At 41.4% G+C, this 19,358-nt stretch overlaps 1 protein-coding gene across 3 annotated transcripts; it reads right to left on the bottom strand.

The window, feature by feature from the left end:
• Positions 1–3,852: 3,852 nt before the first annotated feature.
• ppp2r5ca (protein phosphatase 2, regulatory subunit B', gamma a) lies at positions 3,853–19,051 on the bottom strand. Of its 3 annotated transcripts, none has more exons than XM_068579925.1 (14): positions 18,900–19,051; positions 13,938–14,137; positions 12,301–12,411; positions 11,979–12,071; positions 11,752–11,882; positions 11,563–11,622; positions 11,275–11,383; positions 10,891–10,944; positions 10,541–10,711; positions 10,300–10,427; positions 9,451–9,552; positions 9,222–9,294; positions 7,717–7,833; positions 3,853–6,412 (listed from the first exon to the last, which is right to left on the bottom strand). In XM_068579925.1, the coding sequence occupies exons 1-14, from the start codon at positions 18,991–18,993 to the stop codon at positions 6,278–6,280; spliced, it is 1,578 nt and encodes a 525-aa protein (XP_068436026.1). In that variant the 5' UTR covers positions 18,994–19,051; the 3' UTR covers positions 3,853–6,277. The 3 variants fall into 3 exon arrangements, with proteins under 3 accessions (XP_068436026.1, XP_068436027.1, XP_068436028.1); XM_068579927.1 differs by having other exon boundaries at positions 6,287–6,412; positions 7,717–7,798; XM_068579926.1 differs by lacking the exon at positions 7,717–7,833 and having other exon boundaries at positions 3,854–6,412.
• Positions 19,052–19,358: the final 307 nt, after the last annotated feature.

Below are 19,358 nucleotides of genomic sequence, written 5' to 3'. Positions count from 1 at the left end.
TGAGTCACATGTGATGAATTCCTTTTTTCCTCCACCACAGACGTCCCTTCTAAATGACACACCTGTATTCTGCAGAGTAATGCACCTCATACTATATCTCCACAATCCTCTAAAATGTGTATGCACCAAATGAGAAAAAAGTCACACCTAACGTCTGTCACTTTGGCAAACCGGATCTTTAGGCGACTGAAGAAATAACAGACAAACAGACAATGTCACATTTTGTCTACGAGCTGGCTAATACTGGCAGCCTGTGATGTTCCAGATGGAGGCAAGTTTTCCTTCCAGCAGTCAGTCAGCCTTGGCTCCGTGCCACCTGTGAGTCAGGTAGGGCAAGTGAGGACAGCTTGGCAACAATGCACTGCGATACACGAGCCCAGAAGATGCTGTCGCCTTAAAGGAGCAGCTTTGGCCTAGATCGAAAATAATCATTTAAATACTGTATTCCTCAAACACATCACACGTACAACAAAAATCTGGTAATGTAATTAAGATATGAATTAATATACCAACATTTTCAGAATTCTTTTTTGCCTGATCATTTAATTGACTTCTTGGCCCGAATGTCGTGGCCTTCACTAGGAGGAGGGTGTCACGAAAGCGGAAAACATTCTGGTGTCACACCAGAACCCCAGCAGTCACACCGGCAGAAGGCCAAGTGCAACCGGTCATACTTTGGTCATAAACAAACATCACAAACCACAGATCATAGGATCCTGAAGGAGTCAGACGGCCACTTTAATGCCATGACATGCTGCGCTCTTTCTTCAAGCTACCTGTCCGTGGTGGTGCTTGAATATTCCCAAACAGACAAGACTTAGAAAACAAGGTAAACAGAAAGGCCCCCTGGCTGCAGGTTCACTTTGGGTCATGGTTAATATGTGGAAAGATAGAGAGGCAGAAATTGCTTTGATAATCTTTCATTATCACTGAGGTCACAGCACATTATACTGCTCTACTTAGAGCAGATTGGCAGCTGCACTATTGAGCCTGATGCCCCACCAGGCTGCAGACGAAACTGTTGTAAAAACACATCCGGCACGTTAGCTTATGTATATTTGATCTTATATTGACATTTGTCTCGAGAATAATCCATGATCTATATAATAACCTATTTTTAGTATTGCTTAGCTGTTGTTTATTCTTATTAAATGAGGTACGGATGAGGAGGAGACTGCAGAATAGGGGTCACTGTGAAATAACTGGTGCAGGTGCAGAAAGAGACGCTAAGGAGGAGGGTGCATGTTTAGTAGAGGCAATATTATTATGACAGCGTGCTGCAGAAAGGAGTAAAAGGAGAGCCAACATTAGTCATTCATATAGGCTACATGGCGTTAAATAAGCAGCCAATAGTAAATACATGATGAGATGACGTCATCATGAAATCATGAAATCGTCAGTTTAGTTACATTATCATCATCGCGATGATAATGTAACTAAACTGATGAATTCACTGTAAAACTACCAGAGATACAGACCAATAACAAACTCACTGAGAAAGAAACACATTGAGTTATCGTCAGGGCCTCCAGCCGTGCTGGTATGAATAGGAGAGATCAAAAAAGAAACGCTCTGGTGTGAAGAAACATGTGATCGTATTAACTCTTCAGACATCGGAAGACAGAATGATGGTAAACATTATAACCATAGGCCATACGTATTGCAATAGTTAAATGAACAACTTTCATGTGATAAATAAGCATACAATTACAATAACTAGAACTCTTTCAACTCTTTTATGGCTAAAACAACTAAATGTAAATGTAAAGGCAATCAAGCCTTTTTAATGGATAGAGAAGAGTAAATGTTTTGATTCATGGTTGGTTTTTGCATGCTCAGTCGGTACAATGGCTCACACAAAACATTCACAAACTCTGAATCCACCGGGATGGTGAGCCTATATGGTAACGATTCATATGTAAAATAACAGGGGCGTGGTTTTACAGAATGTTTTCTTTCTTGATTTAGTGATGGTTTTGCAAACAGTTGACGCTGACATTTGTCATGTTCCACGTCTGACCATCAACAGGACTATACATTTTCAAATACCATCCACGTGTAGCAATCCCTCTTCACTTACCCTCCTTTGATGAAGTAAAGGAGATGTGCCATTGCAACATTCTACCTAATTCTACGTACTTCAGGCCAACTCTGTATTCCATTGTTGTTTCCATCCGCAGAGTTAACTCGGGACAAGGGAGCAGATCTTGTGTAAACGTCTCTGGGAAACAACAAACGTCTGGTTTCCCCGAAATCACCTCCTCCCGAAAACCCACTCACTTGTTTGCAATTGGCCTACCGCACACCAATCCTTTGTGCCTCACGGCTCCACCTTCACCTCGGGTGACATCAAGATTTAATACTCTCTCTGCACCGGGAGATAAGCTACTACAGCCAACTGTTACAGAAGTACAAGGCCAACGGCATCCAAACCAAAACACTCATTACTGAAACAGGAAGTAATCCATAAAGCGTGTGTAATGAAATAGGTTGATCCTTTTGTTTGCTACTTCTGAGAAAATACAAAATCTTCAATTCTACCTCTGAAGATGCTTCACATACTCACATCACTTCCCCAAATGTAATCTGCTCATCGCAAGAGGAAGATGGACTGTCTATCTTAACTGTTTGAAACTCTATTAAAGGGATTAATTCAATTGAAGAGCTTCCTGCACGTTTAGCGTGCACATGCAGGAGTTCACTTCATGACATGACAAAAGGGATTTAAGACAATTGCCCGGTGTGCTTTATTATTGATTAAACTATTTATTTTCTTGATTGTCTCGATTCATTGATTTGCATAATGAAATAGTACAAATAGGGCAATTCAAATTGCGACCGAGGTAGCATCTTACAATGTCTTCTTGGTTATACCAATAACCCAAAGATATTCAATTTACCATCATTTATGACAGAGAAAAGCTTGTGAATCATGACTGAAAGAATTAATCAGTTACAAACTATATTTTTGTCTTTTTTTATCAGCTCTACAATGTTAGTTTTTGGTTATGTATTTTTTTCAAACTGATGAATCTTATATTGTTATTGTATTGTAATATTGTCATTGTGTTGATGGCTAAAAATAGTTTTATTAATATGGACAATCTGTACAACAACAAACAATCTGTTTGATACGTTACCAGCCATACCCAGTGAAATAAATGCAAAAAGTTGGTTTGAAAAAAAAGAACGAAAACATTAAACGTTTAGCGTTAAATTAGTTAATTAATTATTGAGACTTATTTTTCAGTGGAACAGTTACGCTGAAGCCCGGTGACATGCTAGAGTTTTGTTTCTGGTGAACACTGAGGGCAAACGTCTGTTACACCACAGAAGAGCCTCGCTGCATTGGGCTTCTTTACAGATTTCACAGTAAGGTTCAGGTTGCTGTCGCAGAGGATCTTGCATGCCAGCGGCTCAAAGCCAGTGAGAATAACGTGTGCATTGCAGTGGATGTGACGGATTGATTATTGTGCGGATTTTAGCTCTGGTTGACATATGAAGCTTTGTGGTGCTGAATGCAGTCATAGATGAACTACTTGAAACCTGCAGGATGAACGCTACAAGTGGTGCTGCAAGGTATTCTCTGCATTTTAGTTTTGGATCACCGGAGTAAAACGTCAATTTGCCGGTATCTGGCGCCATCTTGTGTTCAAAGCTGCAAACTGCTAAAGTTGAATGAATTGAATCAAATTATGAAATACTCGCCTTATTCGCCCTGTTAAAAGTAAAATAACTATTGTTTGTACGATGGAGTATACAAGCAGGTTTCAAAATAGTAATTTAAGATGTCAAGTAAAGCCAAAATGGATGCATGGTTGAAAATATATATTCAAATAATCTCTTTATTCATCCTATATAGTTGTACACCACTAAAGACAGTGATAGGAGCACACAACGGGCATGAACATTTGTCAGTTATATAGTGGAGGGAGGAAACTGCAGATTTTCATAATAAAAATAAGAACATCTTCTAACTCCTTGTGACAATGAAAGTACATCCAAACAGGAGAAATAAGACGGTATGTGCCAGATTGACTTCTTTCACTTGCTATTGATGTTTTATTCTGTACAGAGGGACAATTTGTACAAAATTAATCTAGATATATAACACTACATGAAACAAGGTAAATCATATATACAATATTAAATGAATCATATAGTACAGGTCACATACAAAAGGACACTTTAAGTTATCATGTTTTGGAAATAATGTGAAATTAAAAGATCTGCTAAAACCCTGCAGAAAGAAAACAAGCCACCGAATCATTTTAAAATCATCTCTTGTTATCACGGACGACTTGTTTTTTTTCCAGCACTAAAATAAACCTCAAATATCTCTTGACACAAACTCATAAAATCTATAAAACATCTCTCCCGGCAAGCTGGATTGTTTCATAAATGCGATGAAGTCGACAACAGAAATCCGTTTGGTGAATGGCATTCCTCCAGGGTAAAAGGTACATGTTTAACATGGTAGTTTTAATTTACATCTTTTTGCATTCAAGCAAATACAGTATTAATACAGTTAACACGCCAAGTCACAATGTCAGTTTATTATCAGCATCTGGCATTTTTGTGGCCATTTGATACCAGTCTGTCTCAGCGTTGGGCATCCTGAATGACCAGGACTAACGAGAACTGAAAAAACCCGACATCCACACTACTTAACCTCCAGAGACAAGACAAAGAAATACAACACATCAAATATGAAGAAATCTAGCAGACCTCCTTAGTTTAAACAATGGTACTGACTGGAGGATATTGTCCAACTCGTAACCGCTTCTTCACCGAGAAAGATAAACATTTGAATCAGGAACGGTGGCCCCACAGACATGCCACATAATGTTCAATTCATCTTTTTGGTCACTTTCATCAAGTGTTAATCGTTTAATGTCAGTATGTTAATAGCTACTAAGGTTGCCACCGCTTCAATTTGATAATAAATTAATTTCTATTTTTAATTAGAGGACATTAAAATATGTTTAGCAGACACTGCCAGTACACCTCCGTGCTCTTTAAAAAGAAAAATTAGCAAAGGTCGGAACTTAGTCAGAGCTCCTGAAAGCCCATTAGTGAGTGGAGTTTTCAGATGTTGTGCTGGTACAGATCTGTTCCTCCACTCTCATTGAACAAAAACTAATCTCTCAATATATTTCCTTTACAAAGATAATCATCCCTATTTATTTTTACATTATATATAAAACCCACCAGTCACCTTGAACACCTCACTGCTGCGCTCTTCTTTTTATTCAGGATGCAACTGAGGGCAAAACCTTGCTTTATCCAATACTAACAGCTTTTACTCAAGTCCATCATTTTATACAGTAAGTACCATTGTTTGAACTGCCTAGTCATCATTATGGTCTGGTTTTCAAATATTGCCAATGAACTTAAGGAGAGCAAGCATATAAAAGAGTTGCATATGGCACAAAACAATAAAATGGAAAGTGTCTGATGTCCACAGGACAGCTTCCTCTTTCCTCGCCACCTTTCTTGGACATTGCAAGGCTAAGGACGAGTCTCAGTTTGGTCTGGTGTGCTAAACAAAAAACAAAACAAAACGTTTTTTCTCAAACACCAGTGACCAAAAGACAAAGTGTCCATGTTGAAGTCACTGATCAAAACATGAAAGAAACAAACATACGGAACACAACAGTCTTGGCACTGAGGAGATGTCCGTTAGATTGAGCAAAAAAATAAAGAAAACATACAACGGATGACAGGAAAGTCTTTCGTCTGACCAACAGGTTCTGATTTTGTTCCGTTTGACAGAAAATAAAACCAAGCAGAGACCAAGAAGCGATCCTTAGACAGTGAGTCATACAGTTCCTATGTTTCCACGTCCAATCCATTGTGTTTGGAATGAAGGAACCAGCTTTGTGGCGTCCGTAATCCCAGGTTCCACATCTACAGTGAATGCACACGGAGGTGGGTGGGGGGGAGAGAAAGCAAGGTAAGAGGAACCTACGTGGGGAAATAATTGGGGAACACAATCAATGTGGTGAGGGCTAAAAGACACACAATACACTCTCCCACTCCTCTCCGAAATAAAGAAAAAACCTGAGAAAGCAGAAATCTGGGACGAGGATACAGGGCTTCTGCACTAGGGCAGCAGGAATGAAGGACAACTGAGACTTCTGGGTAAACGGAAGGTGGGAGGACGCATGGAGATCCCAACATTGCCAGTGTGATTCTGGCGCCTGGGCGAAGAGGAAGTCCATAGGTGTCGAGGGTAATAGGGGCAGTTGGACAAAGAGTCGGCAGGTGGCGGGACCTAGAGTCCATCGTGGGTGATCAACATGTCTTCAGCTCTGCGGTGGGACTCCAAGGCTTTTGTGGTGTAGATATCCTGAGGCAACTCAGATTTGCGTCGCACCATCGGCCGCTCTTTCCGCTGGTCAGGCTGCAACTGTCAGATTGAGCGGGGAGAGGAGGAGAAAGTTGGCCTTGAATACAACGTTTAACATCGTTTAACATGTCCCTGTTCTGATCATATCTCTGAGATGAAGCGCGACAGCATGAGTTCCATTTATCAAAATCTAATTTACGGAGGACCAAGACTAACAGAGTTAAAACATGGCGTACTGAGCCAGCCATACCTGAACTTTAATTTAAATACACAACAGACATTTATGAGTGTGAGACATGTTCACTAAGAAATATACATTAGGTTAGTAATTATAGTAATAAAGTGTGACAAAGATAAATTAATCAAGAAAAAAAATGTTGCACTAAAAAAAAATATTAATTTAATATTAGTATTGTGCATATTTCATTATGTCAACTTTCATGACTGATGTTTTCACCAGAGGTCATAAAAACAATTTAACATTTTTAAATATTGGGTTGAGTTTAAATAATGATTATTTATTTAATTTATCATTATTAATGGCAGAGTATTAGTTCATCCACACGGAAGGGTGACATTCACTGGAGAAACAAATACTAACCCTGTTTTTCTGAATGAATCAGATTGTCTCAACAAAAAAAAAAAAGTTCAGTGTGGGCGAGAAAGTTGTATTTTTCTGTTTAGCTGAAAGAATGGTTCCCTTATTGACAAATTGGTACATTTGTCAAAGCTGTTGAGGCTGCACAGCGGGAGGGATCTGCTTTCTGGGTCAATATAGCACGCACTGGGGACTTCACCATCCGCACTGGTTGGACGTCCACGTAAAAAGAAGTTGGAAAATCCTTCCTTTAATGAGACAAGTATGCTATCTGCCATGGTCTGGAACTGGATTAAACTAAATTGACTGAACACGTTTGCGTCTATGACATCACGCTCTGAGGTAAACAAGAGCCTCTCTTGGGGATTTTAGGCAATGTTGTTAATTCAGGAGTAAAAAAGAACATTACTTTCTCCGCATTTTCTGAAATGAATGTGTTACACTTCATATAGACGTCACAAAATATAATAAGGTGGTTTATATGTCTCATAATTGGTTATTTATTAAGATAATATTAAACACTTTGGGGCTTCAGACAACATGCAAGGAGCACGCAAGCTGGTGTTCAGTCCGTGGTCACGTCTGTTTCCACATTTTAGAAAGTAGGTTGATTTATAAATATAACACAAACAAGACTAGAATTTATACAGAAAGTAAACAATGGTAATTTATACAGTGCAAGTAGCTTCAATTAGGAGACTTTGCTAACTAATAAAGAGTGATTATAAGAAGAAAGGTAAATAGACAGAGAGAAAGTCAGGTTTACCTGAGTCGCGCCCGCCTCAACTGTCTTTTTTAACCTCTGAACATCTTCTATCAAAGGGACATCCGTCTCCATTGCTACAGGACTATTGAGGTCAGAGGAATCAACATACATAAAGAACTATGTTGAAAAGAAAGAGAAACAAAAACAAAAACACAAAAGGATGGAGAAAAGACTTTCAGTCGCATGCAAAGAAGAATGAATCAAGAGGCTCTGAACCAATTCAAATGTAATATATATTTATATATATATCATGTATCAGCTTTAGTTTAGGTGTAGAATCAAAAGGATTGAACACAGTTTCACTCTTGACTGAATGGGATCTAAGTGTTGACCATGACAAAGCCACTGTGTCAAACAATGGGAAGCTCATCAGTTGCCGCTCCCACTAAACTAGATATTTTAGGGCAGATTAATCTGGATCGTTTGGATTGAAAATTGTATTTTGTTGCACATTGAAGGCAACAGTTTAACATTTTGGGAATTATGCTCATTTTCCAAGAGTCGGATGAGGAGATGGATCATGTCTGTACTGTAAATACTGTACGCGTCTGTAGTTTAGCTGAGCACAAAGACTGGTAACGAGTGAAAACAGCTAGCACGGCTCTGTAAATAAACCGCTTTACCAATAATTTATTAAGCTTAATAATTAAAACACTATCTTGGGTGTTTAATGCATACACAAAACTAAATGTAAAGACATCAACTGTTGCGTTGTTGGAATATTTCTTGCCTGGCCAAAGTGACCACTGGTTTCGTGTTTTTGCACTAAGCTAAGCTAAGCTAGCTGGCTGTAACTTGCAAATGTATGATAAAGCCATGAATCTTTTCATTGAACTCTCAGAAAGAAAGCGAATAAGCGCAATTCCCAAAATGTCAAACTATGCCATAAATGAAGGAATATTACTCTTCAGTCGAATGCTAAATCAGTTTTTGGGGGAAAAGGGATTTCTGTGAAGTTTCTCTTTGATTTGATCAAACATTTCTTCAGGGATCATTTTTGAGCTGTCCGATTCAAGCATTCACCACAACTAAGCACGTTCTCATTAAGCTCTTTCCATCTTTAACAGCAGTGTAATTTCAAACGCATGCACTACCAATTCATATAGTGAACAAAATGAGTCCTTAAAGGGGCAATGCGTAACATGTGGCCGGGATTTCAGACAAAGACGTCCAACAAATGAACTAACATTATGAATACAATGTTTAATGTGACATTATGCAAGAGCGTTTATGTATCGCGTTGCTTTATCGTTAGCTTTTTAAAAAATGTTTTATTACCTTATGACTGTAAATTGAACTTGTATTGTAGCGTGTCAACGCTACCTCTGCTGGCCAGACATTACACATTACTTCTTTAACAGGATAAGATGGAAAGGGAACTACAATTCAACAACAAAACTGTCTTACAGAAAACAAAAGACACACATTTCCTAAAGATGCTACACACATTTCCACTTGCACACAGTGATAGAAAGAGAGGTAGGATGATTGCACACATTGCTCACCTGTGGATTTGACTTGGCGAGGTTCTCGATCTTGACCCAGGCCTCTTCACGTTCTTTTGACTTTGCCTTCTCCCTGTTGAACAACCAGAGCTGACGTCATAATCACGCCTTCACCGGTACATGTGAAACCCAACACTCATTTAGCTGCTGTGTTGAGGCAGAAATCATGTGTCACTCAGACATCATTGTAAAAGATTAACCGAGTGGGAGAAGGATCTCCGGCGCCTACTTGTTTTTCTCGGCCCTGAACTGCTGTGTGCAGTCATCGAAGAGCTTCTGATTCATCTCCATGAAAAGCTTCAGAGCGTTGTAGATGAGGCCGTGGATGGTCCTGCGCGGGAGAGGGAGAAAAAGGGAGAGAGAGAAGTTGGTCGAGAGTCAAGTCTTTATAAGCACAAGCGGCATTGATGTGAAGGCCGACAATTTACATTTGTTGAAAAGCTACCGGCAAAAAAATTGATTCCAAAAAAACATTCTCAACTAAAAACTGTTGGTTGTTTTAACCAAATTTTATTGTTTAAATGAAAAGCATACATCTTCAACAAATCCATCCAACAGTTCAAATCTTATAATATACTCAGTTTACAATTATATTTTTTAAAAAAGTCTGCATAAGTAGGGATTGTTTTGGAACTTTTGCTTGAAAAAATACTTCAATTGATTAATAATTTTTTTTTTAAAACACTGCGCAATTTTATCATTTGCTCATCAGCTAATTAACTGCGTGTTTCATCTTTATAGTCAACATATTAACAGATATTAAAGTAATTGAATATATTTCGTTGTTCAATAAAAAGCAGCACACTTAAGTTACGTATGTAAGGGTGATGACGGAAATGTATGGACGGTTCTCAAATCAAACAGCGTGTTTAGAGAATATTTATAACTACATCCAGTGACGTGTTAAACTGATGCACAGGCGAGTACATTCTGTGACCAAGCTAAAATACCTACACATACTTGAGAGGTCTCACTAAAGTGAGCGGTTGTGTCAGACGAGTGTTACATGCAGCGTGCAGTACGGCGCTTCGAAGGACATCGCTACGGCGTGTGGAGAAACCACGTGCGAGTGTCTTACTTGTTCCAGTGGGTCTTAGAGTTGCGGTACAGAGCCGGGAACATAATCGGCAGGATCTTCGCTGCGTTGTCGCTGATCAGACTCATGATGTACTCGTTGTTCCAGTAGTACAGCGCTCTCTCTGCCACCTACGGAAAACACCTCCGTCAGGCGCATACCAACAACCGCAGGCCCATTTACCGCCCCCCTCCCAAGCGTTGTCGCCGTAAAAAAGGTACGGTTGCGATCACCCTTTGGTTACCTGGAAGTGCGGGCTGGACACACACTTGGCCAGCTGTCTGAAGAGAGGCTCCTGCACTTTAACAAACTCAGAGGGCTCGATGACGTCCAGGATCTCCTCCAGCTCGTTGAGGAACATCACTTCCTTGGGACTGTGAGTCTTTGGCCAGTACTTTAGTAAAGCCATTACCACCTGTTGGGATGATGGAGAGAGAGAGAGAAAATGACCGGGTTCAATAACCGTTCAGGGAGGATAAGAGGAAAGCAGATTTAAGGGTAAAAAGTCAACAAACTGGACACATCTTTTGAGTGATTCATAATCTCGAACAACTACCCAGAAAAGACCAAACGCCAGCTTCTCATTTCACATACCGGCTCAGTAAGAGTGCTGTCCTTTTCCAAAAACTGCACCACACAGTACGCCAGCTGCAGAACAAATAAACCAATAGTCATTAAACTGACAGAAGTATTTGCATATACCGGATAAAGGCTTAAAGTAACACGGCGGGGGACACGTTGATGCTTGAGGGACAGACTGGCTGGAACACGCATCCCCAGTTTTTGACAAAACCTGTACAATGAACTGCTGCTCTCACGAAAAGAGGAGGCGTGTACTCAAAGCAGGTTTGGACAAGAACATTTAAAACACATTTAAAAAAGTAAAATGATTTGTGTGCGATATGTCTCTCTTGCCATACAGTTTCACAGAAACTAAATCAAGCTCTTTGTGCCTCATTCTGTGTCCAACGCACTCACCTGTGGATGGTAGACACTGAGTGATTTCACTTTGTGCAGAGGCAATAAAACCTTCAACAGAAAAATCTTGTGCTCTTCCTTTAGTGGTAAGGCAAATCCATTGATTATACTGGGAAATAAAACAAAAGCACCAACAGAACAAATTAGAACAAGTAGTCTTGCATGTTTTAAACCGCCGATCGGTCAGACGTTTCACATATTTACATATTTACATATATAGGTCAAACAACTCAATGTAATGAAGTTTCATGGTATCATGTAAAAGTTGTGTAAGAGCCACAAACATACCTCCCAAGTATTTCCAGTAGTTCAGCTATACCATTATGGTGCTCTGTCTCATAGATAAACCTGGAAGGACAAGCAGAAATACTCTGATTCTTATTACCAAACGAAGAAAGTATTCATATCGTGACTATGCCGGGTATGAATTGTTAATATAAAAAAAAAAGAGCAGCGCCGTGGTAGACCTGCACTGACCTATAGAAAATGTTATTGATCTGTTTTCTGATGTACGCTCTCAGCCCCAGGAACTTTCCATAAATCCTGTGGAGGGTAGTTTTGAGGAAGTCTCGCTCTCGGGGATCCTCACTGTCGAATAGGTCTAAGAGCTAGAACGCAAGAGAAGTGAAACAATTCAAAATCGCCATGCAAAATTTGTGTCGTGAAATTGTGAAAGATTTTGGCAAAAACAAATATTTCCTTACCTGCATAACAAATTTCTGGTCGATGTATTTCTTCGCTATGTTAGGCTGAAAGTCGGGCGATTCTAAAAACCTAAGGAAAAATTCATAGACGAGCTGCAACGGAAACAAGAAAAATATGTTTTAGAAGGAATTCGAGCCAAATGCTTTGACACAAATTCACAATATTAAATCTGATCCAAACGTGTCCTTTTTGTAAACTTCAGAAACTACAGATTTCACACTTTCACACAGCTATGCCGGGAGGCTGTTCTTGGTTCAGAACAACCGTCTCTAAACCTCTCTCTGTTTTGCGGGGGGGGGGGGTAATGATGTAAATGTCAACCTGGAGGTGTGGCCACGCAGCTTCAAGTGTCGGCTCGTCTTCCTCTGGATCAAACTCCGCTCCAGTGGGGTTGGACGATGGAGGCAATGTTCTGAACATGTTGACCGCAAACTGGAAGAGAAGCGAAAAAAAGATACCTTGAATGTTTATTCTAAGTTAACTTCCTTTGGTTGTTTTGATAACCCAAAGTTTAGAGTTCATGTCGCGACCACACAAAAGCCCACAGCTCTACCCAGAAGAGCTTACAAGAGGTTTTTTTTTACAAAGTTTAAGAAGCATAGAGCCAGATCAAGACTTCCTGTCCCACTCTTGAACACATTCATCCCGTCATGACATGATGGCAACCGACAGTGAAACCACATCAATAGGCTGAATCATTTTCTACACACACAATGTTCAAGTATTTCCCTGCACAATGTAGAGATATGCTTGAATAAATAAATAAATAACTTTCATAAAACAATGCAATACAAGTAACAGCAGTATTTCTGAAATGTGTGTTTTTCAATATTTCATTCTCTTTCATGCCCTTTGCCAAGCCTCCTTTGAGACAGGCCTGCAGCACACAGTTTGCTTAAAAAGGTTAAATAAATGCTGGTGTCACGAGTAATACGGCTCATTTATTCAGTTAATGAACATGTGTTAGTGCTACGTTTCATGATGTATTCTGCAAAGGTGGTCAATTCTTAAATTACTCACTGCGCCAAAGAAAAAGAAACAGCAAATGACAGAAATACTACATTTAACTAAATCTTGGCTGAAATAGTGTCCTGTCTTAAGCGATCTTAAGCGAAGTTTTTAGGTTCATGTTAACCTCAAACTGTCTTTGCAACTGGCCTCCAACGGTTTGGCCCACAATAATCCAAGTGTGCTGTGTTTCTGGTCCCACTGTCAACTGACTCCCCTGTGGGCTGCTGTTCCCTGGCAGGCAGATCATGGGACGGTGCAGGTGCCCTACTGAAACACTGGAAGCCTTGTTCGAAGAGACTAGAGGCTACAAGGTAGATGGACTATCTCGACTGTGCTGCACGTCAACCCAGAACCGGCTGTGAAGATGACTGTGCATTAACTCCACAGTGGAAACGTACTAACAGTGATTATAGCAGATCTGCTGCTGGCTTTGACAATGGAAAAGATAATCATTTGTAGTCCAGTAAGACGCTCTTCCTTCAACACGTTTGCAGCTTCGTTGCCGTCTCTCTGCACACGGTGATGAGACGGAAAGCGGAACATCTTGCATCATCATCGGTATTTAGTCATAAACCACAAACTTGATGACGACTCCACTGGAAACATTTGTATCCACGAAATCTTGCAGATTATTACAAATTATATCACAAAGTTGATGGATAAAATAGGCATCCGCCTCGTTTTTTTTTAAAACTTTTAGCTTGAAAAATAACTTGAAAAGCAATCGTATGCATACTGACTGAACAAATTATTTAAAAATAGGCAGCCTGTATAGACACCTCAAGAAAGCCTGCTCTTCCGCCCAGAGAAAAAAAAGCACAAACATCAGCTGGGCTCAGCTCCCGCCAGCTCTGCCCAGCAGCTACAGCCTGCCCCTATTCTTGGCCCAAGTTTCACCCTCAACTTCAGTTCTAACCGCAAACTTAACGCCCTCTGGGTTTACTGACCATGTGCACCACCTCCGGGTAGATGGGCTCTGTGATGACATTCCTGTTGTGGGTGATGTACTCCACCATTTCGCTCAGCGCCGCCCGCTTCACTTCCTTCCATTTCAGGTCGCTCAGCGGGTCGGACAGGAAGTCAAAAAGAACGCAGCACTGCCGCAGCTTCTGGATGAAGAGCTTCTCCTGCTCTGCGGGGGCCACATCTGAGGAGACAAAGAGGGGGGGGGAGAGAGAGTGAGTTTTGTGAAGGGAAGAAAGGCGTCCAGGGACGAGCGAATGAGAGATGAAGGAACAACAAGGCGGTAAGGGATATAAGAACATGGAACCATGTTCAAAGAGAGAGAGGTCACAAGAGAAAGGAGGGGGCGGTATAACTGTCAAGGATGACAGTTAAAGCAGCAAAGCGATAGAGAAAAAGGAAATATCAGGCAACAAGAAAGTGATGAAGATTAGAAAATGAGTCATGAAAACTAAAGTGCATTGAGACAATAGCCGAGATGGTTGTGGCCCAGCGGGGAGGAAAAGACGGAGTGGAGGAGAGAAGACAGGATGGAGAGGGAGAGAAGGACGGAGGATTTGGAAAGTAGGTGAATGGTCACAGTCCAGCCATTCGACACACACGCTGGGGATGGAAGAAAATAAAGACATGTTTATAAAAGGGGTCCGGATAAAAGTCATTATATTTGTCCACGGTGGTTTGAGGGCTTCCTCTTTTCACTTCATTTCCAGAGCACTCAAGAACAAACAAACAATCTTTGCCAGCGCCAACACTTCACACATAACAACACAAAGAGAAAAACATCCACGTCGGTAGCTTGAAGTTCTTACCTACTCATGTGGTGAAGTAATAGCACATAGTGGCACCATAATTATGTAGTTATGCGACACATATTTGATGCTACTTGTTTCTTTTTTTATGTTAGCTTAAAGACTGAAAATAGAGCTGGCCTGGCTGTGTCCAACGGCAACAATCTGCCGAGCATCATATCTATTGTTGACTTAATGAGACAAACAACATTTTCAGCCTTTATTCCAACCGGCTACTACCTGCAGCCTTATATCTAATGGACAGATACGAGAGTGGGATGTCAAGCTTTTGCTTGAAGGCCACTACAGATTTAAACTTGCCTGCTGTTTCCTCGTGAGCAGTGTCGCAGTGAAAACCCTGGAACCAGCACCTCTTTGTCAAGAGAGCAAACACAATCAAGTTTGTGATGTCGTCCAGTAAGATGCATTTAAAATCCCATTTCCCTTTAACCTCTACTTCTTTTTATTAGGTGAGATAGCTCTTAATAAAATAACAGATGCATTTTGTTTGCTCAAGTTTCTTTCCTGACTCTCAGCCCAGTTTAAATAAAATAGGCAAACTCATATGTTCAACTAACTTCTTCACTAAACTAAGATGTGGGTCCGTTCACATGACACGAGCAGCGCCATGTGACAGCTCAAGACGATGCGAGTGATTAACAATGCATCCGCAGAACAGACTGGCTGGTTGGCTCGACTCAGGTTTATGATTTCATTAGTGTCTCTGCCGGTGAGCCATGTTCTGCATCTGATAGAAGATGAAGAGTTCCACAATTACAGCCTACACACAGCACATGACACCTACAGTAGCTTTACATTAAGAATTTCCTGTTTATGTACTACCGAAACAGCCTCTTATGAGCAGGAATTCAATTGTGCAACGCTACGTGCAACAGAAGGACATACGACAGTGCAGTGAGCGAGTATCCGTCCTCCTTACATGAACGCCATGCAGCCTATTGTCTGCCTGAGGTGTTGAACCTCAATAAATCATACCAACGCAACAAGAGCTGCACTTTTCTATACTTCATAATTACTGATCAGTGATGGGTGTGGTATTAACACCCGGCTTGCACTGTTGTGCAGAAGCCATGTCTGCACATGAACGAGGATGTTGGCGCCACGAGTTAACTGAATTTGATCAGATATGTTGTTGTACATACTGCAGGTCATAAGGAAAATACATAAACAAAACCCATTTGTCTCCCATGACTGTACTGCAACCTGTAGGCAGAACACTCCCAATTACCGACAAGGAAATTAGGTTGAGAGACAAATTATGATTTATGAAATTGGCACAGGGATCAAATAAGAAAAACAATATATAATCAACCAATTGATTGAAGGCAAACAGAGCGCTGCAAACACACTTAATGCATGAAGAACTGTATTAAAATCCAAATTACACTGAGATCAATTAATTTAGTCTCTTTGCGTTGCTGCCATCCATCTTGTTGTAATTACACTGAAAGTAATGTGCAAATAAACACACTCAAATTATTTTGCCAATTCATTCATGCAGGTGTGCAATAAGGAACAGCGTACAGGTAAATAATAGGCCGCAAACCTATTCGCCCATGCCCTAATTTCAATGGACGTACACAAAGTGTGACAAAGGCCAATGGAGGGCATGCAGACACACACACGCACACACACACACGACAGTCTTGCAAACAGGCAGATTCTAGGTAAGAAGAGAGATATCCTATTCAGACATGATGGAGACTTGGCGCGCACGCAGGTACACACACACACACACACACATTGGGGGATTCCAGAGAAGTGCCCTGTGTGTGTGTGCGTGCGTGTGTGTGTGTGTGTGTTGTGTGTGTGAGCTGCCGTCAACGAACATTTCCTTATAGATTTGACGACCAAAAGTGATGTCAAAACCGTAAAAAAAATAAAAAAAAAACTGAGTGCCAGTACGCCGGATTAAAACCATATGAGAGAGATTCATCCAAAACATTTAGAATTATTATTCCTGTCTCTACACATTTTCAGAAGTCCCTAAAGACTGGCACAGATAAGTGGAACAACAAAAACAACAATAACAACAGGTAGAGTACGGATTATGTTTCCATATAATTATTAGTGCTAACTTTTATTTCAACACTAAACTCTGCAGAGGAACCTTCTCTCTCCTTGGCATAAGGTGGCTCGCTGGTTGGCATGAAGCTCGACTGGAATGCGTTGCCATGCCTCGCACCCCTGACCGTGTCAGACTTGCTCCTGTTACATAAGTTTGTCTGCTTGTCTCATAAAGTTTCTGTACACTCCTAAAATATCCAGCGGGTTGTTGTGTAACAGATAAAGACTCAGTGTTGTGATCCCAAAATTGACGTTGACCACAATGTGGCGTCTATTAACGTCTCCAACAGAAGCCTTAGGAGGGGAATAAGCATGCGCATGCACACACGCGAGTAGCGCGTCTTGTGGAGAACAGAGAGGGCGTTATCCTAATGCTCCCCATTCAAAACAAAGAAAAATAAATAACTGGAGTCACATTGGAACCACAGTCTCTTCTTTTCTTCTCTGTAAATGGGTCAAATGAACAGCTGATAGTCTAATCTGGAGTTAGGAACGGTTTGGCAGTCTGCTTTATCGACAGTATGTTATGATCAATGTACACATTGACTGATTACTATTTATAGCTTTGTAGAAGGACAGTGTGTTGCAGTGTTAAAGGCATATGAACAACTAGGTTACGCCACATTCCTTGATTCATGTTGGCAGCATTGAAAGCAATGCATCCAGGAGAGACAGTGAAGCAAGGTGCATGTGTTGTTTGGATACAGTTAAAAGCTAAATCCTACATTTCCACACTTGATACATTCATAGTTTGTGAATGGCTACGATGTCTTGTATTTTGAAGAAACAGACGGGGAGCAAAAGAGATACACTGGGTCAGAATCACACTCGGTGCAAAAGAAAATGAATCTTTGGTGACACATTTTGTCCCTCACGGTTTCAGACACCGTTCACGTGGCTCTGAACACGGGCATGAATGAGAACACACGGAGGAACTGTTGGGATGTGGAGTCTAATTCAGAGTTGGCCAAGGATTCATCTGTCAAATTAGGGTGTGCGGTGGGAACGAAAATGCATTCCTAACCAACGCTGAGAGGCCACCTCGATGATTTGTATGCCAACATTTAGATGCCGGGTGTAACGTGCAATGTGAATGTTACACAATCTGTGAAGATGTGGGTACAAGACATTTGGGCTGAACAGGGTCAGAAATGACAGACACACACACAACGAAGGAAGAGGCAGAGCGAGAGAGTGTGATTGTTCCTATCACTGAGTTGTCATTCAAGGCAGTTGCCTCTGTGGCTCAATACAGTGTAATCAATAATTGCCCGAGGCTCCATCTGACGCTGGGCTGCACCAGAGTACAGTGGCACCGGGCCGGGTCTCTCAAACACGACCGAGCCTCCTGGGTCCCGTTTGACAGCGCTGCTTTGTTGACAGACAGAATTAAGAGACACATTCAGATTTGGCGTTTCTCGCATCTCCCTCCCACCCCCCCCAAAAAAAAAAAAAAAAAAAGTGGGTGGAGGGGAGATGATGGAGAAGAGAGCTGCTCGCTGTCTGCAGCCTGCACACTGTGACCAATCTGTGCCCAGATGAACCGGAGTGTGACACACATTCGCTGGGGACAGCAGCTGAGACGGAGGACCGACAGTAATGGCCTCCACTTTAGCTTCCACCACCCCACGCCAAAAAAAAAAGAGAGGCTACAATTAATAACTGCAACCATAAATATATAAAACGGGCGATTAAAATCAAACATGAAAAATGCTAGAGAAGACCCTTCCCTAAGCTATGACCTCACTTCCTTTGACATCACTAGCTCGGCGGGGGGATGGGCAGGGAGAGCAGCTAGCTAGTAAAACCAGATATATTTTTTTTCTATATCGTTCCACTGTTTAACATTTATGCACACACGCCCCACACACACATCGCCATTCTTCAGGTGCCTTCAACTGCAATAACGCTGCTTTCCAAACCGCAGAAACACCGATGTGATCCCAGACGTCTGAATGCTGACTAACCAAGCAGTAACCAGTGGAGGGGAACAGGAGCACAGCAACACACAGCTCCCTCTCTTCCTAATTCCCTGGGACAAAACAGGCAGAAAACGATGTCCTTACGTACCTCTGAAGTGCATAAGAGCCACCGGCTGAAAAGGCCCATTGGAATTAGGTGCATCCACAACCATCCTGTCTCCAGATTTATTGCATGTCAACATCTAAACCTCAACCAGGAAGGCGATCCACTTAGGGCGAGAGGCCAGCCTCCATTTTAGCACAAAAGCAGATCAGAAAATGAAGCTCTCTGCTGCTGGAGGGAACTGGCTAGTTAGTGACGTCGACAGTGAAGGAAACAGCTGATTGGCTGAGGTCAGGCCGCTCCAGAGCGATGTAGGCACAAGCTGCCGGGGGGGTAAGGGGGGCGCGGTGATTGGCTGAGAGACGCAAAGGGGGCGGGACATGCGTTGGAATTTTTTTGGTGCGGCTCCTCCTCCACACTCACTCGTCTCTGGTGACGCTCTGTAAAGCAGATCTACAGATCTCAGATCAGATTGAGTTAAATCCTCTCCATAGTTTAACCATT

This window comes from Clinocottus analis, unplaced genomic scaffold (assembly GCF_023055335.1).
Source record: "Clinocottus analis isolate CAN_PGR_092001 unplaced genomic scaffold, fCliAna1.0.p SCAF_17, whole genome shotgun sequence".
NCBI lineage: Eukaryota > Metazoa > Chordata > Actinopteri > Perciformes > Cottidae > Clinocottus > Clinocottus analis.
Note: the sequence above shows the minus strand (reverse complement) of the source record. Positions and strands in the feature narration are given on the sequence as shown.

Coding starts and splice junctions, on each gene's coding strand:
- ppp2r5ca (XM_068579925.1), bottom strand. CDS start 18,993: ATGTTGACATGCAATAAATCTGGAGACAGGATGGTTGTGGATGCACCT. Junction 11,883..11,978: donor ACCAGAAATTTGTTATGCAG/GTAAGGAAATAT, acceptor CTTGCGTTCTAG/CTCTTAGACCTATTCGACAG. Junction 10,945..11,274: donor TCAGTGTCTACCATCCACAG/GTGAGTGCGTTG, acceptor TTTGTTCTGCAG/CTGGCGTACTGTGTGGTGCA.